The sequence below is a fragment of the Aplosporella prunicola genome (assembly GCF_010093885.1).
Source record: "Aplosporella prunicola CBS 121167 unplaced genomic scaffold K452scaffold_5, whole genome shotgun sequence".
Lineage (NCBI taxonomy): Eukaryota > Fungi > Ascomycota > Dothideomycetes > Botryosphaeriales > Aplosporellaceae > Aplosporella > Aplosporella prunicola.
Genome location: NW_022983533.1, coordinates 1192021 through 1206604, shown reverse-complemented (window position 1 = coordinate 1206604; position 14584 = coordinate 1192021). Strand labels below are relative to the sequence as shown.

At 59.5% G+C, this 14584-nt stretch overlaps 7 protein-coding genes across 7 annotated transcripts; 1 reads left to right on the top strand and 6 right to left on the bottom strand.

The window, feature by feature from the left end:
- Positions 1-77: 77 nt before the first annotated feature.
- On the bottom strand, positions 78-2132 carry K452DRAFT_306187 (glycoside hydrolase family 51 protein; the record flags this gene model as incomplete). Its single annotated transcript, XM_033542965.1, has 4 exons — positions 78-1159; positions 1212-1288; positions 1340-1938; positions 1989-2132. The coding sequence occupies 4 exons, from the start codon at positions 2130-2132 to the stop codon at positions 78-80; spliced, it is 1902 nt and encodes a 633-aa protein (XP_033400998.1).
- A 926-nt stretch (positions 2133-3058) lies between these two features.
- K452DRAFT_137461 (uncharacterized protein) lies at positions 3059-4684 on the bottom strand. Its single transcript, XM_033535354.1, has 3 exons — positions 4194-4684; positions 3641-4118; positions 3059-3581 (listed from the first exon to the last, which is right to left on the bottom strand). Exons 1-3 carry the CDS (start codon positions 4531-4533, stop codon positions 3401-3403), a joined length of 999 nt encoding a protein of 332 aa, XP_033400997.1. The 5' UTR covers positions 4534-4684; the 3' UTR covers positions 3059-3400.
- A 660-nt stretch (positions 4685-5344) lies between these two features.
- On the bottom strand, positions 5345-6718 carry K452DRAFT_284661 (uncharacterized protein). Its single transcript, XM_033539982.1, has 4 exons — positions 6611-6718; positions 6224-6554; positions 5834-6174; positions 5345-5768 (listed from the first exon to the last, which is right to left on the bottom strand). The coding sequence occupies exons 1-4, from the start codon at positions 6653-6655 to the stop codon at positions 5568-5570; spliced, it is 918 nt and encodes a 305-aa protein (XP_033400996.1). The 5' UTR covers positions 6656-6718; the 3' UTR covers positions 5345-5567.
- A 221-nt stretch (positions 6719-6939) lies between these two features.
- K452DRAFT_266065 (uncharacterized protein) lies at positions 6940-9215 on the top strand (the record flags this gene model as incomplete). The annotated part of the gene is made up of 2 exons (XM_033538774.1): positions 6940-7045; positions 7104-9215. Exons 1-2 carry the CDS (start codon positions 6995-6997, stop codon positions 9213-9215), a joined length of 2163 nt encoding a protein of 720 aa, XP_033400995.1. The 5' UTR covers positions 6940-6994.
- Positions 9216-9680: 465 nt separating this feature from the next.
- On the bottom strand, positions 9681-11940 carry K452DRAFT_349516 (uncharacterized protein; the record flags this gene model as incomplete). Its single annotated transcript, XM_033545600.1, has 3 exons — positions 11782-11940; positions 9918-11691; positions 9681-9890 (listed from the first exon to the last, which is right to left on the bottom strand). The coding sequence occupies exons 1-3, from the start codon at positions 11817-11819 to the stop codon at positions 9681-9683; spliced, it is 2022 nt and encodes a 673-aa protein (XP_033400994.1). The 5' UTR covers positions 11820-11940.
- A 113-nt stretch (positions 11941-12053) lies between these two features.
- Positions 12054-13247, bottom strand: K452DRAFT_137443 (uncharacterized protein). Its single transcript, XM_033535353.1, has 2 exons — positions 13234-13247; positions 12054-13122 (listed from the first exon to the last, which is right to left on the bottom strand). Exon 2 carries the CDS (start codon positions 13008-13010, stop codon positions 12288-12290), a length of 723 nt encoding a protein of 240 aa, XP_033400993.1. The 5' UTR covers positions 13011-13122; positions 13234-13247; the 3' UTR covers positions 12054-12287.
- Positions 13248-13837, bottom strand: K452DRAFT_137437 (uncharacterized protein). Its single transcript, XM_033535352.1, has 2 exons — positions 13766-13837; positions 13248-13711 (listed from the first exon to the last, which is right to left on the bottom strand). Exon 2 carries the CDS (start codon positions 13564-13566, stop codon positions 13291-13293), a length of 276 nt encoding a protein of 91 aa, XP_033400992.1. The 5' UTR covers positions 13567-13711; positions 13766-13837; the 3' UTR covers positions 13248-13290.
- Between the last annotated feature and the right edge of the window lie 747 nt (positions 13838-14584).

Sequence of the window (14584 nt, the reverse complement as noted above, 5' to 3'; positions counted from 1 at the left end):
CAAGCAACCAAGCAATCAAAGTACCTTTCCCACTACATTCAATCCTATAATCTATCCAAACACAGCACCTCCCCACCCTACGAAACTACCAACACAGCAACCGCCCAAGCCGGCAGCTCCAGCGCAAAGGAGCCATTACTCGCCTGTACGCTCCCCTTAACGGGGACCACGACCTCGCCTTCATCCGGCGAATTACTCTTCAACTCATCAGCGGACAGAGTCGTCAACGCCGCCTTCGTAGCGCCCTCAACCCTCACGCTAACGCTCTGCTCCGCGTCGCCATAGTTCGCCAGCTTGAGATACGTCGTCTTGCCGTCCGCGCTGGCCGTCGCGCTCCAGTACACAGGGCCAAACGCCGCGTCGGCAGACACTTCGCGCGTCGTCGTGCCCGAGTTCTGCGCAAACAGCTGCTGCACGAAGTAGCTGGTGCTGCGGACGACATTGCCAGGCTCCTGCGTAAAGCCAATGAGGTCGACGTCCCACTGGGTGTCGTTGAAGAGCTGGAGCAGGGGCGCGTAGGCCGCGAGGCGGACGACGTCGGCGTTGCGCTCGAAGCCGAGCATGTAGACGGCCTCGGCGACGCTGCCGCGCATAAAGGGGTACTTGCTGGTGGCGGTCTCGCGGCACGAGAACTCGCCGATGAAGAGCGGGGTGGCGCGGTCGGCGTGGTCGAACTGGTTGAAGCTGGCGACGAGCGAGGCTGCCGTGTTGTAATTGTGGTAGTCGGCCCAGGCGCCGGCGGGCATGCTGCTCGGCAGGCAGCTGGCCTCGTTCGTCGACGCGATGATCGTGAGGTCTGGGTACGCGGCGTGGATGGCGTCGTGGAAGGCCGTGAAGCGCTCGGCGTAGGACTCGCAGCCGCCGCCGAGGTTGTCCTCGTTGCCAATCTCGACGTACTTGAGCGTCCAGGGCTCGGCGTAGCCGTACGACTCGCGCAGCTTGCCGTATGTCGTTGAGGTGTCGCCCGTGATGAACTCGAGCTCGTTCAGCACGTCGTCTATGTATGGCTGCAGCGCGTCGCCCGTGATGGGCGTGTTGCCGCCGCTTTCCAGAGAGTAGCCCGCCCAGACACCCAGGATGGGCTCCAGGCCCATGTCGTCGCACCAGAAAAGGTACTCGACCAGGCCGAGGGCGTCGCTGTTGCCGTAGCCCCAGTCACCTGACCCGCTTGTTAGCAATAGTTGCACTTTACAAACAGAAGCACTTTTTACCTTGACGGCCGGGGCGGTTCTCCAGCGGACCGATGGTGTTGTTCCACTTCCAGCGGCGCTCGGCGCTAGCACCCTCACTGTTACGACATCAGCTGAGCTCTCTCGCGAAGCAATTGCACATGACTCACAGGTTGTTGCCGCCGGGGAAGCGCAGGAACTTGCCGCCCATGTCGTCGACGACGTTGGCAATGGCGGGCTTGAGGCCATTGGCCCGTTCGTGGAACGTCGTCGGGAACAGCTGCACAAGGTCAAAGTGCAGCGCGCTGCCCGCGACCTTTTCGGCGTCAAAAGTCAGCGTCCACAGGTTGTTGCCGTCGGGCGCCTGCTTGCTCTCGAAGCTCGTCTCAAAGTACGTATACTTGTCGTCCGTGCTGTCGACTGCGACAGTGCTGCTGGCATACTCGGTTCCGCTGGCGGCGCCAACGAGCTTGATGGCCACATCGCCAGAGTAGCCTCCCTTCACCCAGAAGTACGATGAGTAAACATCGGCGTTGACGGTGATGCCCCAGTAGCCTTCGTTGCTGAAGCCGACGGAGCCGGTCGTTCCCTCCGGCACGGAGACGGCCAGCGAGTACGGCAGCGCATCAGAGAGCGGGTTCTCGTCATCGACGGAGATGTCGACGTCTCCGACAGCAGCATATGCAGTCGTGTTGTGATACTCGCCCTGGAAGCCGTTGTTGCGGAGCAGCTGGCCGTGAATGCCACCATCGCCCGAGTGGTTGATGTCCTGCGAGCATTAGTAAGAGTATCGGAGGGAGCGCAGGCGGTGGAGCAAACCTCGAACATGAAGCCCCACATAATGGGATTAGTGGCGTTGCCGCCGCTGGTGGACACGGTCAGGTCGAGGCACGTGACATGGCTCAGAAGAGGCAGCACGGCGCCGAGGCGAAGGAGGGCGGAGAGCCCAAGTGATCTGACCATTGCTGCAGCCGTCTCCGAATACCTGGGATGAGGAACTCAACAGGCAGTGATCCTCGAGCACGCAGCTCTCTCTTTATATGCGTCCAGCAAGCACTCCACAACGCCTGCATGGCACGAAGTGGAAGGCCGGCAGGTGCATGATTGGTGGAATTTCAGACACGACAGACTCCATCGTGAGGGCCTGACATCGACCCGCACCGGTCACTGACCAAGGCCGACATGGTTACATTCAGAAAGACAAGAGTCTTGGAAGAAAAGAGATCGGGCTGTGGGGAGACTGCGGAGATGGGCTAATTAAAGAGTCGCGTGCCTGGGCTCGGGGCGCTTGGCGAGGGACGGCGGCGCGATTGGACCAGAGGCTGCGGCAGATATTCGCCGTTCGATAATATCATGTCGGCAGAGTGGATTTGGGTGGAATGGGTGCAACGCGAGTCCACATCGAGGTGCCTGGGCGGATGCTGAGAGGATGAGCGCGGGGAACGGCCCCGCGGGGGCGGCGCCGGAGCGAAGCCGCAAGCAGGCAAGCCGCCGCGGGTCGCCTGGCCTTTTGCTTCCGGCTGGCTCCAGCGCATCCACCTCGTGCATCACCGCCACCCACTCGCCCTTCGTAGCGACGTCCTCGTCCTCCCGAGTCTCGACGACGGGGCCTGTCCGCTTAGCACCGGGTCATGCCATCATATGAGCGCTGCACCAAGGCCCGGTGGGGCACTGCGTGCAGAAAAATAAAGAAAAAACCAAGAAACGATGGCCTCATGCCGAGGCTGGGTTTGCTTATTGATTGCGGCGGGCGTCAAACTTCCCTCGCTATATCTCGGCGAGTACAATAATACACACGCAAGACAGCACAGCGCACAGCAAGCAAGCAGGCAGGCAAGCACGGCGTGCCGAGAAAAGAAAGAAAAAAAATAACTCACCAGGTGGGTGCAGCGGACACATGGTGTCTCGGTGAGACCCGGAGATTTAATTAAAGATGTCCTGCAGTGGTGCCAAGGTGCCGTGAAGAGAAAGCGGGAGGGGCGTTGAAGGGGCAGTGGAAAAGACTCGCTAGGCGCGGCAGGGCAGCACCACTGTAGGGCTGAAGACGCATTCGTCCTCACACTCAAGAAAATCTCGAAAAACACGCTGCAGTTGCGTCGCGTCGACTTTGTTCTCTACAACCATTGTAGCTCGAAAATTCTAGAGCAATGCAGAAAGTTATGGACAGACAGCTCGTCAAGTGGTGATGTGATGATATGCCAACCACCAAATCCTAACACCACCACCACCACTTAAACCATGCTCCACAACGGCTGCGGCAGGGAGCTGTTGCTCTTCGCGCTCACGCGATGGCCCGTCTTCAGCGCCTTCTCGCGGATGCCCACGTAGGCCTCCCGTCTCGCGGGGGTGCCCCTGGTGACGGACCATGTTCGCAGGTTATAGTAAGCGCCAATCGAATGTACGAGGAAGCGCCTTGCAGCCGTCAGCATCACCCTTGTCACGCACACATGCACCACAGCCACTGTACTTACCCAAAAGCAGCGCCCCCGTCCGTCTCCAGACTATCGAAGACCAGCATGTCCTTTTTGAGCTGGTCCTCCGCCGCCCGAATATCGTTCATCTGACCGTTGCGACCCACAAACACAATCTCCTCGTCTTCTGAGTCTGGATCCGGAAGGTTCTCCAACTCCCGCTCCTTCGAGCGCTTCTCCCACGACTCGACAAACTTGCGCACTTCCTCTTCAAGGTCGCGGAGCAAGCCCTTCGCGCCACGCGCCCGCTTCAGCTTCTCGCGAAGCTCCTTGGGCACCTTCCCCGCATCCGTCTCCTCCTTGGTGACGCCGGGCTTGGTAGCCTTCTTCTGGTCGGCCTTCTTGGCGGCCCGGGCCGCGAGTTCAGCGTCCCAGTACGTCGCGAGATAGTACGGGACGGCCTGGACGGGGTACGTGGGGCGGATCTCCCAGTCTGCGGGCAGGGGTGGCTGCGCGTACGGGTTGCTCAGGAGACGGTCTGCTCGAACCAAAAATCAACGACAATTGTCGGAAAGGAAGAGGTATATCGCAAGCTCTTGCGCTCAGCACGCACCATTCTCCCACCTCTGCCGGCGCCGGCTCCCCTCCTTGCCTTTGAGCAGCGCCTCGCGCCGCTTCAGACTGTCCCGCCGCAGCGGTTCCTTCCGCTTTATATAGCCAGAGCGCACAGCCTGCCCCGCCGTCCTATCTGCCTCTTCGCCACGCGGCAGCACGTGGTCGTCGAGCGGGATGTCGAGCTTCACGGTAGTGCCGCGGACGGGCGACGGGGCGGAGATGGTGACGGCGGTCATGGCCTGGACAGCCTCGTCGTGCCAGGCATCGATGTCGATGCCGGCGTCCTGGGCAGCGGGCTGGGGAGCCCGGTCAGGCACGATCTCGGGGTGGACGGCCATGGCGAGCTGTGCTGTAGATGGATGAGATAAGGGCGTGGCGATGCGCCTAGCGACGGTCCTATAGATCTAGGTGATGAGCGATGATGCGGACGACGGTGCCTGCGGTGATCAAGCGCGCAGACGATGCGGAACCTGCGAATGCAGCAATGAAAGGTGGCAGAGGCAAAGGAGGTAATCGATGCGATGGGAGATAAGGCCACGCGCCAAGCGCAGATCGACCGAGATCTTGCGGTCATCGTCCGCTAGCGAGACGTGACTCTCCACACGTGCTGAACGCCCGGCGCCTCGTTGGAGTCATCCTGATGCAGCAAGGAACGTGCAAGATGCCGACAGCCCATTGGTTTGGCGTCTTGTCGCCTAGGTGGGTGTCTCCTGGCTCGATGAGACGAACTTTCATCAATTCTCGTGGCCACCTTCATCAAGCAGTCGTCGAGCCGCTCCATCAACATCGACCTTCGATTAAGCAAAGCAAAGCTCAAGAGGATCGCATCGGACTGCGATCTTGCAACAATGCAGAGGAGTCGATGTGTTACTCATAGCAGAGATTGACTTTCAGCCACTGAAAGCGGTTTGCGTGGTCGCACCGGCCAATTGAGTCCCACCAAGCCTCGTACTAGCCGGTGACTCACTAGAGGCTCTTCGAAACTGGTTATCGCGTTTGAGCTTGACAGCAGCTTTCGGCTGTTGAAAAGACGTTTATAATCCGGTTCCTTTCAGTGTTGTCTGTTTGTAAAGTATGTCTTTATAACGGTTCAGGCGTGCGATGGACTACGCAAACCTTAGCCGGATATACTGATGAACGTCTTTTTAACACTCGGATGCTGCTGACCAGCTCAAATGCTGTATTCAGTCTTGACTGTAGTGCAGGAGACGAGTGTCATCCGGTTGCATCAAAACAAAAGAGAAGCTGTACCATATCCAGATAACGTTCAAGGAAGCTCTCACGATTTGACGAGTTGTAGGGAGAATATGGAGACATCAGGCATCACATTCGTCGTTGTTCCTAGATTTGGAGCGGACAGCCTTGCTGGCCTCTAGTTCTCATACTTCAGGCCGCTCTCTTGTCTCACGGCGCCGTAGATGCCTGCAACATCACCTTTGGAGCCAACGTGTTTCTGTACATCGGCGAAGTGTGCGTCCGCAACCTCGACGGCACGCATTCTAGCACCGTTGTTCTTGGCCAGGTCGAGGGCATGCCTGGCATCCTTCCTGGCAAGGTCGATGGCAAACAGCGGCTATACGGGACAGGGATCAGCCCAAATACGATATACGAGTGCAACTACATGGCGATCAAACTCACCTCTTCCCGCTTGTGGTAGTCCCCGGACTGCATCCTGTTTGAATACGCAACATAAGGGCCGGGGAACATGAGCTCGACGAACTTGTGCAGGTTCTCCGTGCCGAGGCCAGTCTTCTCGGCCATGGTGTGGCCTTCGGACAGCGTCTCAATCATGTTGAAGACGAAGGTGTTGCCGATGACCTTGAGCAGCGTGGCCTTGCTGGGGGCCTGGTCGCTAAAGTCGATGACGGCCCGGCCCATGACGCCCGTCAGGTAGGGTTTGACCTTGTCGACAAGCTCAGCGGGACCGGCAGGCAAGCAAATGAGCTGGCCGTTGTCGGCCATGGCGGGTGCGCCAAAAACTGGAGCTGTCAGTTGATTTTAATATAAGGTTATGGGGACGCGACTTACCAGGGCAAGCGACGAACCCGGCACTTTTTTCCGTGATCCTCTTGGCCAGAGCCTCGGACGTTTCGGGGTGAACAGTCGAGCAGTCTACAATCAACTTGCCCTTGACATCGTTCTGAAGCGCCGCGTCGACAATTTCATTGATGGCCTTGTCGTCGCCAACGCAGGCAAAGATGATGTCGGAGGTCTTGACAGCTTCGTCAATGGTGCCGACGGCAGCCGACTTGCCGCTCGGAAGCTGGGCCGAGAGGTCGTCGGCGCGCTTCTTGGTGCGGTTGAAGATGAGCAGCGGCTTGTCGAGGTTGCCCTTTTCAACCAAGTTTTTGCACATGCCCTGGACGCATGTCAACGGGAGGCGCTCGGCAGCGGGGTGCTTGGCGTTGAACTGACTCTGCCCATGTTGCCGAGGCCGATCCAGGCGATTTGAGGAGCCATTTTGATGTTTTGCGAGATGGATAGTAATCTGCTTTGACCAAGTGCGCGTCAGTAGGCGAAGATGGATATATGTAAAGGTTGCTGAGCAATCTGATGATGTTCCGTTCCACGGAAGCTGGCCGCCCTCGGCAATTCGAGACGCGCGCGCGCGGACATTTGACGGAGTTAAACAGACAGTCTGGGGAAAGCCAACGGCTTGTCGCGGCCCTCCGTTATCGATAGTTTGAGGCGTCATTTTTCGTCGACCATCTTTTTGACTCACTTGCGCCCTTCCCCCCGTTCCTCTGCTTCCAGTATGCTCAGTCCCAATCGCGAGGCCTTCCCTTCTATGTATGAGACATGAACGCCTATCGCTGCGCCCTCAAGGCGAGGGGCTCCCTCCGCCGCAGCGTAGAGTCCCTCATACCCCACCTCCGATTTCGCTCCTAGCTAACCCCAACACCAACAGACGTCTGAAGCCATTGAGGCTGCCACGCCCTTTACGCAGGTCGCGCGCTTTGGCAACAGCGTTCGCCCAGAGGCTCCCGAAGACAATCCGCCCAGCAAGTCGCAGCTGGTCAATCCCGACGACGTCGACCATGAGCGCGAGTTCATCTTGTCCGTGCTCAGCACGACCGCGACCAAGCGCGACGCGAGGTCTTACCTTGCGCGCTACACGTCGCAAAAGCCGTCGCTCCCTAAGCTGGCCAAGAAGGTCCAGGACGCGGCCAACAAAGATGTCGCAGCAGCCGAGCGCCACAATGATTGGAGGCTGAAGAAGACGGGCGTCAACCTGGGCAACCTCTATGTGCCCGCCAAGGCCATACAGGAGAGCCCCGTCTTTGCGCATCAGCCCCTGCCGGAAAAGACGCCCAAGGAAACCGACTTGCCCCTCCACGTTGCGCTGGTGAAGGTGAGGGAGCCGCAGTTGTGGGACGAAGCCACGCTCTACGGCGTGAGCTTGACCCTCGGCCAGCTCGTCCGATTGGGACTTAATATCGCCGTGGTCATTGACCCTGACGAAGAGACGACCCCGGAAATCCTAGAGAAGTTTACCAACGACTGGAGGCGCAAGGTCATGCAGCAATCGGACCGCCTTGTCGAGGCTCTGCGCCGACACACGCCCGCGGGAGCTCTGCGCGTCAACGATGCTCTGAGCCTTTCCACCATTGAGCAGGAATTGCCATCCAGCGTGCAGGTTCGTGGAGGAGTAGAAGTGGAGTACCCCAATCTGCTTTTGCCGCTGCTGCAATCCGGGACTATCCCTGTGATACCGCCGATAGCATTTACCAGGGACGACTTCAAGATAAGCCGAGTACATCCCGATGACGTTGTGCTTGCCTTGACGCGCGAGCTCTCTGGCATCAGGTCGAGGGCGCTCGCGGGCGAGTATGCGCGGCCAAACCACGCGACGTTGCTGGAAAAGGTCATTGTGCTCGACCCCCTTGGCGGGATACCGTTCCCCAACCGGGACGACCGGGCTCATGTATTCATCAACCTCGAGCAAGAGTACCCGCAAATCCGAAAGGATCTCACAGAAGCGACAGAGTTTGTGAAAGCGACGTTACCGAAGTCAAACGGCCAGGAACAATCTTCCGTCTTGGGGAACTCGAATCCGTTTTCCAAATTCGCGGAGCGCGAGATCCCCTCGCTGTACGTAGAGCCGCGGCGCGGCAGTCGCGCGGCCCTGTCCTCCGCTGGCAAACCGAGCCGACACCTCAAGAACCTGGACCTGGTCCAGCGCGCGCTGACGCTTCTGCCACCCTCGTCGTCAGCGCTCATCGTCACGCCGGCCGAGGCCGCCATCTCCGCGGGGCGACCGTCCTTTGTCGCGCCCGGCGTGGCAACGCGACGGTCCAAGAACCCGCTGATCCACAACCTGCTCACGGACAAGCCGCTGGTGTCGTCGTCGCACCCGGACTCGCCGATTGCGGCCATCCCGTCGATCCTGCCCGCCACGTTCGTCAAGCGCGGCATGCCGCTGAGCGTGTTCCCGGACACGCAGCGGGCAGCGTGGATGCCGCCGCGGGCGGGCGAGCCGACCATGGACCTGGCCAACGACGCGCGCATCGACCTGCCGCGCCTGATCCACCTGATCGAGGACTCGTTTGGGCGCCGCCTCGACGTTCCGCACTACCTTGAGCGGATCCGGGGGCGGCTAGCGGGCGTCATCATCGCGGGCGAGTACGAGGGCGGGGCAATCATAACGTGGGAGCAGCCGCCGCCGATCGAGACAGCCACCGGGCCCGTCGCCCGCCCGCCCGTCCCCTACCTCGACAAGTTCGCGGTGCTGAAGCGGGCGCAGGGCGCGGGCGGCGTGGCCGACGTCGTCTTCAAGGCCATGGTGCGCAGCTGCCTCCCGGACGGCGTCGTGTGGCGCTCGCGCCGCGACAACCCGGTCAACAAGTGGTATTTTGAGCGGGCGACGGGGACGCTGAAGCTGGACGCGTGGGATCAGACCAAGTGGACCATGTTCTGGACGACGCAGGGCGTGGAGCGCGACGAGGCGCTGTGGCGGGATTATCAGGCCGTGTGTGCGGGCATCAGGGCGAGTTGGGCGGACACGAAACCGCCGGATTAGGTTGGGGGGGGGGGGGGGGGGGGGGGGGGGGGGGGGGGGGGGGGGGGGGAGGGAGAGAGGTACATATGACATATATCCACAAGTTCAAAACGCACATAGGTACAATGCAATACAACACATACAGACAACTTACGATTGCGACACTTTCATTGATATCCACGCTAGTTACGCTACGCAACTACAACCCATCCTAACCCAACAACAACAACAACGACCAAACCAAATCAAAAAGGTAAGCACAAGAATCCCACCCCCCAACCCTAACCCAGTCAACCAGCCCCAAAACCCTATACGCCCACGCAAACGCAAACGCCGCCTTCGCCAACCTAACCCCAGTATAAACGAACCTAAGCGACCAAACAGACAGAGAAAGATAGAGAGATAGAGAGATACCTTCAATCAATAACACAGAGCAAGCCAGTCAAGAGTAGGCCGTCACACACCTCACCCACCCCACACACACACCTAAGCCAACAAGCCCTCAAGCGCCCAATCCAACCACTCCCCCACCATCGCATCCCCCTCATCCCCCCGCCCGCCTACAAACACCATCTCCCCAGCCCTAGCCTTACCCATCCCCATCCTCATACCCATACCCATACCCAACCCCCACGCCTTTCCGCCCTTTCCCCCCAACCCCAACCCCCCCAACCCACTCCCGCCCAACCCCGCCGACTTCCCCCCCACCAACAACAGCCCCACGCCATCATTCCCCTTCCCCTCTTTACTCCCCCTCCACTGCTCCTCCGCACTAAGCGCCACCTCCCTCAACACGGCATCCTCATCCCCCTCCTTCCAAAGATCGCACTTCTCGCACTCGGCGCAGCGACCGCGCCCGGCCTCGCGGAAATGCTGGCAGAAATGCGCGTAGCCGTCGCCGGGCCCGATGCGCTGGCGACACACATAGCACATGGCGTAGCCGCAGGGGCAAGTGAGTTTGTTGCACCCGCTCCCTTTGACGAAGCTGAGGTTGCACTGCGGACACGTGCGCTTGGCGGCTTCGGAGACGGCGTTCTCGACGTGTGCGCGCAGCGATTGCAGCGCGCTTTCGTGGCAGGCGTGCGGGTCGCGCCACGCCTTCTGGCAGGCGAGGCAGCTGGCGCGCTGGCAGAGCGGGGAGGCGCATAGGAACTTGAGGCCGCGGCGCTTGCGGGCGACGCGGGTACGCGAGGCGAGCAGGCGCGCGGAGAGCGGGAGGTGCGGGACTAGGGAGGGGAAGAGGTAGGCGGAGGCGAGGACGGCGAGGACGGGAGCGGCGGCGAGGAAGAGGACGTGGCGGAGGAAGGGCGAGAGCAGGGCGGACAGTAGGAGTAGGCGGAGGAGCAGTAGCGGGCCGGCCTTTAGCTTCCAGCTGTGTGAGGATAGCTGCGCGTCGTCGACCTCGGCGTAGGCGCAGAACGGGCAGCGGATCAGCGGCAGCTGGCTCTTGAGCAGGGCTTCGGTGGCCGCGCGCTCCTCCAGCTTGCGCAGCGTGGCGGCGCCGTCCTTGTCGTCTGCGAACGCGCGCTCGATCGAGAAGCGAGGCAGGCAGCCTTGGCAGTTGGACACGCCGTCGGCGACGGGCGCAATGCACACGAGCGTCAGCCGGTCCGGGTTGATGCTGCGGGCCCAGCCCTGGCCGAACAGCGCCTCGCTGATCGAGTACCGGATACACCGGAAGCAGATCCAGTGGCCGTTGGTGTCGCACGCCGACATGTTCTCAAACGCGCTAGGCGTGAAGCAGCACTCGCAATCGTACATTTCGCCCGCGGCCTCGGCTTCCTCGTCGTTGAGCTCCTCGGCCAGAGCGCGGTCCTGCGCCAGCTGCTCCGACTTCTGCTTGGCCAAGACGGGCGCGACGAGTGTCTCGTGGAGCTCTCTGTTGAGCTCGGTGCTCTTTGTTGGGACTAGCCCGGGCACGGCTGGCCTGCCCGTCTTGGGATCCGGCTTTCGCCAGACGACGAGCGGGTGGTCCGTCGACGACGGCGGCTTCCTGCGCGTGAAGAAGCTGGTGATGGACAGCCTCCATGACTTGGAGGCCAGGCTCAGCAGCGTCGGGCGCGCCCTGGTGTACGAGTAGTTGTACTCAGCCAGCACGGCCTTGATGGTCGAGTGGCTCAGGCCCTTGAATTCCTGGTACATGGCCTCCTTGACCGCGAGCTTGTACGAGTTGTTGCGAAACTTATCCTCCGGCGACAAAGCCATTCTGTCCGCGTCCGTCTGAGATGGCTCGTCCTGGTCCGCTGTCGCCGACGTCCGGCGCCGCCCGCGCACCCACTTGTCGGGATGTCTTAGCATCGCTTCGGTGACGACCTCCAGCCTGCTCTCCTCGGAAAAGCTCGTCAACATTTCGCGGAAGACCTCGGCCTGGACGTCCGGGAAGATGGTGGTGAGCAGGTCCAGGGAGGCGTTGAGCTCCTGCAGGGCGGGCTCCTCGGGCTCCTCGGGTTCGACGGCGGTGTCGCCGGGTTGGTAGCGAGGCGGATCTGACGGGCTGCTGCGGGCGGTGCCACCAGCACGACCAGGCTGTGGGTCGGCGGGGTGCAAGGGCGAGGGCGAGGCGGCTGCGCCTCCCGCCTGCTTGAACAGCAGACTGGTGCCCTTGAAGGGAATTCCGGAGAGCATGGTTTTGCCGGGTTTTCAATGTCGTATGGTGACCGGTCACATGGCGCGCGGAGAGAGAGGGCAAGAAGTCGGCGCGGCGCGGCTGTGGTAGATATGTATGGGGGCGGGTTGCGGATGGGGGGTAGTGGCGGTGATGGCGTTCCATGGGAAATGGTGGGGAAGCCCGTTGGAGCTGCCGCGATCCGCGCAGGGTTCGGCGCGTCCCACCTTGCCACCAGTCTGCCGGATCAACATCATTGTACATATCTATACATGGAAAGCAGCCGTTATCATTACTATCTACATCCTAATGTTCTGCGGCAATACATGGGTTTGAGCAGAACACTGCAATCGTCCCTCGTTTTGTCATGCCACTTTCCATCGTCCGTCTTTCTCTAGCTTCACGCTTCAGCTGCTCTACATAGTAGCAATGCTAGACATGCTTGCGCATACCTCAGTCCAGCCTTCTTGCAGCTATGAATGAGGCCTTTAGCGTCTGAGGAAAATATTCTTGTCCTTGATGCCCCGGGCCTTTGGCGTCAGACGAGGAGACACCTTTGCGACGCGACCCGTCTTGACCCGGTCTATGTCTGGCTCGTTCTTGATCTTCTTTCCATGACGAGCCTTTGGCACTTCTCCTGCTTTGTGCTTGACTCTCTTGTCTTGCTTCTGGGGAAGTAAGTAGGGCATCCACAGCGGAAGTCCCAGCTTGAGGAACCTGTCTGTGTTTTGCACCGAGCGATGCATAGGGGACAGTGCCTTGACGCGTGCAACCTCTTCCGGCCACGTCTTCTCAAGGACCCACAACTTGTTCTGTACGCTTTTGTATGTCATCTCCCTTCCAAAGGCCTTGGTCAGCTTCTTAGAAAGCCCCGAGTAATCACGCGCTTCCTTGGGATCCAGCTTGTGGGCGATGATCAAGAGCATAGTCATCTCGTCCCTTGTATAATTCTCGTCATTCTTGGTGCCCAGCTCAGCATCGTTGCAGCGACGTTCGTCGTTGGGTCGAGGTGCCGGAGTGGTCTTCCAACGCTCATCTCCACGAACAACAGCTATGTCGAGAATGTAGTTGTTGTTCGCCTCTGGTCCGACACCTAAATCCGTCTTGTTTGAAGCTTCAGCATTCTTAGAGGACGGCATGATGGCTGTGTCTCCGTTCGTGGAAGACTTCTTGGTCGCTGCTCTAGCATTCGCAAGGGACTGGAGCGGCATGGTGGCGGTGTTGATTCTTGATACAATCTCGGGTCTTGAGCTTTGCGCAAAGTTGAGAGAGGCTGGGCGATGGTTGTAAGAGTTTCTGGCACGCTAACCTGAGCCGTGTCAACTGGGAACTTGTTAGTCTGTGAGTCTGTAAGGGTCTATGAGTCCGGATGCTTAAATGCGACCGGCAAGGCGACGTGGGGAGTATTTATTGACGCACTGTTTAAGAACATACCAAGTGATTCTAGACGGGAGGTGGATCGTCTAATGAGCACCTTCTGAAGAGTGCTTGCTAGGCGGACAGGTTCGACGGCGCGAATGGTTGATGCGGAGCTCTGGCAACAGCTAGAAGGCACTGTATAACATACACAGTAGAATGCTTGGAGATGGAGTTGCGGGAGGGTCGCCGACGCCCCCAGCGAAAACAATCTGGAGAGGAGCCAGCCAAGGGTGGGAGAATTGGCTTGCGGAGAACAGGTGGTGGGAGAGAGGAAGGAGGGTCAGTTCGCAGTTGCCGGGGAACTTTTATAGGCAAGAGCAGCGACCGGTCGCAACGGACGGTCGCCATGTCTCGCCGCGCCGCCTTCCTCTTCCCACGCCCGCGGCTGAACTCGCCGCCGTGTTAGGCATTCACTCCTCTGCCATTCCTGGATATTAGGTCCGCACGGCTGCCGACAACAACAATGATGCCTCGTTCTTTTCGCCTAACTGAACTAGACCTCAGTTAGTCCTCTCTCATGCTTGGTGTTGTTGCTGGCGGCATTCACTTCTCCATGCTGTAGCGTGATGGCGTGCCATGAATACACCCATACCGTCCTGCCGCCCCGCCGTCCTGCCAGTCACGTTGGTAGGTGGTGAATCAGCATCAAGAGGCATACAGTCCAAGACTGTTGAGCTGCCCAGCAGCTTCCGTCCTAAAAGGTGTTCGTCCTAGGTTTTGAATGACCGTTTGCACACCGTGGCGTTTATGAAAAAGGAACCGTCACAAACAGCCAACGCTCAAAGGGTTTTGTCCGACAACCATGTTCTCACAACCAAACGGGACCTACGACGTTGCGTGCACGTTGCGGGCCGGCCCTGGCAGCTGCAGGGTTGTTTGGTGCCGGGAGATCCCCGGCTGGTGCACTGTGACGCACGAATCACCCGTTAGCCAACCTCACTCCCACTCACCCACTCTCTCATCCGCGACGCTTTTTTCTTTATGATACCCCGTCTGTCTTGTCGCGCGTTGAGTGTTGGGTCGAATTGATCAGTCATTGACCCTTCGTTCGGCGCGTTTGTGGTCCGTCTTCACATCATCGCTTCTGTGCCGGCTACCTACCACTGTGTATATTCGGAAGGTTCGGATTTGTTAGAATTTCAATATCGCGTATGAATAACTCAATGCCCAGGTCACAGCATTTTACGAGCACATTTGAGAGCTTTTAATATCCCCCGAATGTGTTAGGCACGCGCATTCATCCAGTCATCCCAGCTTCCAGCATCCGCTCGAAACATCTACCACCATACAGTCAAGACTGATCACAACTTGAGCTGGTTAGCACCTTCCGATGTTTATCAGTATACCCGGCTAGGTATTCCTTGGC

Bases quoted from the DNA above. Each gene is read 5' to 3' on its own strand.
- K452DRAFT_137437 (XM_033535352.1), bottom strand. From the start codon at position 13,566: ATGGCGACCGTCCGTTGCGACCGGTCGCTGCTCTTGCCTATAAAAGTT.
- K452DRAFT_137443 (XM_033535353.1), bottom strand. From the start codon at position 13,010: ATGCCGCTCCAGTCCCTTGCGAATGCTAGAGCAGCGACCAAGAAGTCT.
- K452DRAFT_284661 (XM_033539982.1), bottom strand. From the start codon at position 6,655: ATGGCTCCTCAAATCGCCTGGATCGGCCTCGGCAACATGGGCAGA. The intron at 6,175-6,223 runs GTAAGTCGCGTC...TGACAGCTCCAG, and splicing joins CGGGTTCGTCGCTTGCCCTG to TTTTTGGCGCACCCGCCATG. The intron at 5,769-5,833 runs GTGAGTTTGATC...TGTCCCGTATAG, and splicing joins ACTACCACAAGCGGGAAGAG to CCGCTGTTTGCCATCGACCT.
- K452DRAFT_137461 (XM_033535354.1), bottom strand. From the start codon at position 4,533: ATGGCCGTCCACCCCGAGATCGTGCCTGACCGGGCTCCCCAGCCCGCT. The intron at 4,119-4,193 runs GTGCGTGCTGAG...TGGTTCGAGCAG, and splicing joins CCGGCAGAGGTGGGAGAATG to ACCGTCTCCTGAGCAACCCG. The intron at 3,582-3,640 runs GTAAGTACAGTG...GACGGCTGCAAG, and splicing joins GACGGGGGCGCTGCTTTTGG to GCGCTTCCTCGTACATTCGA.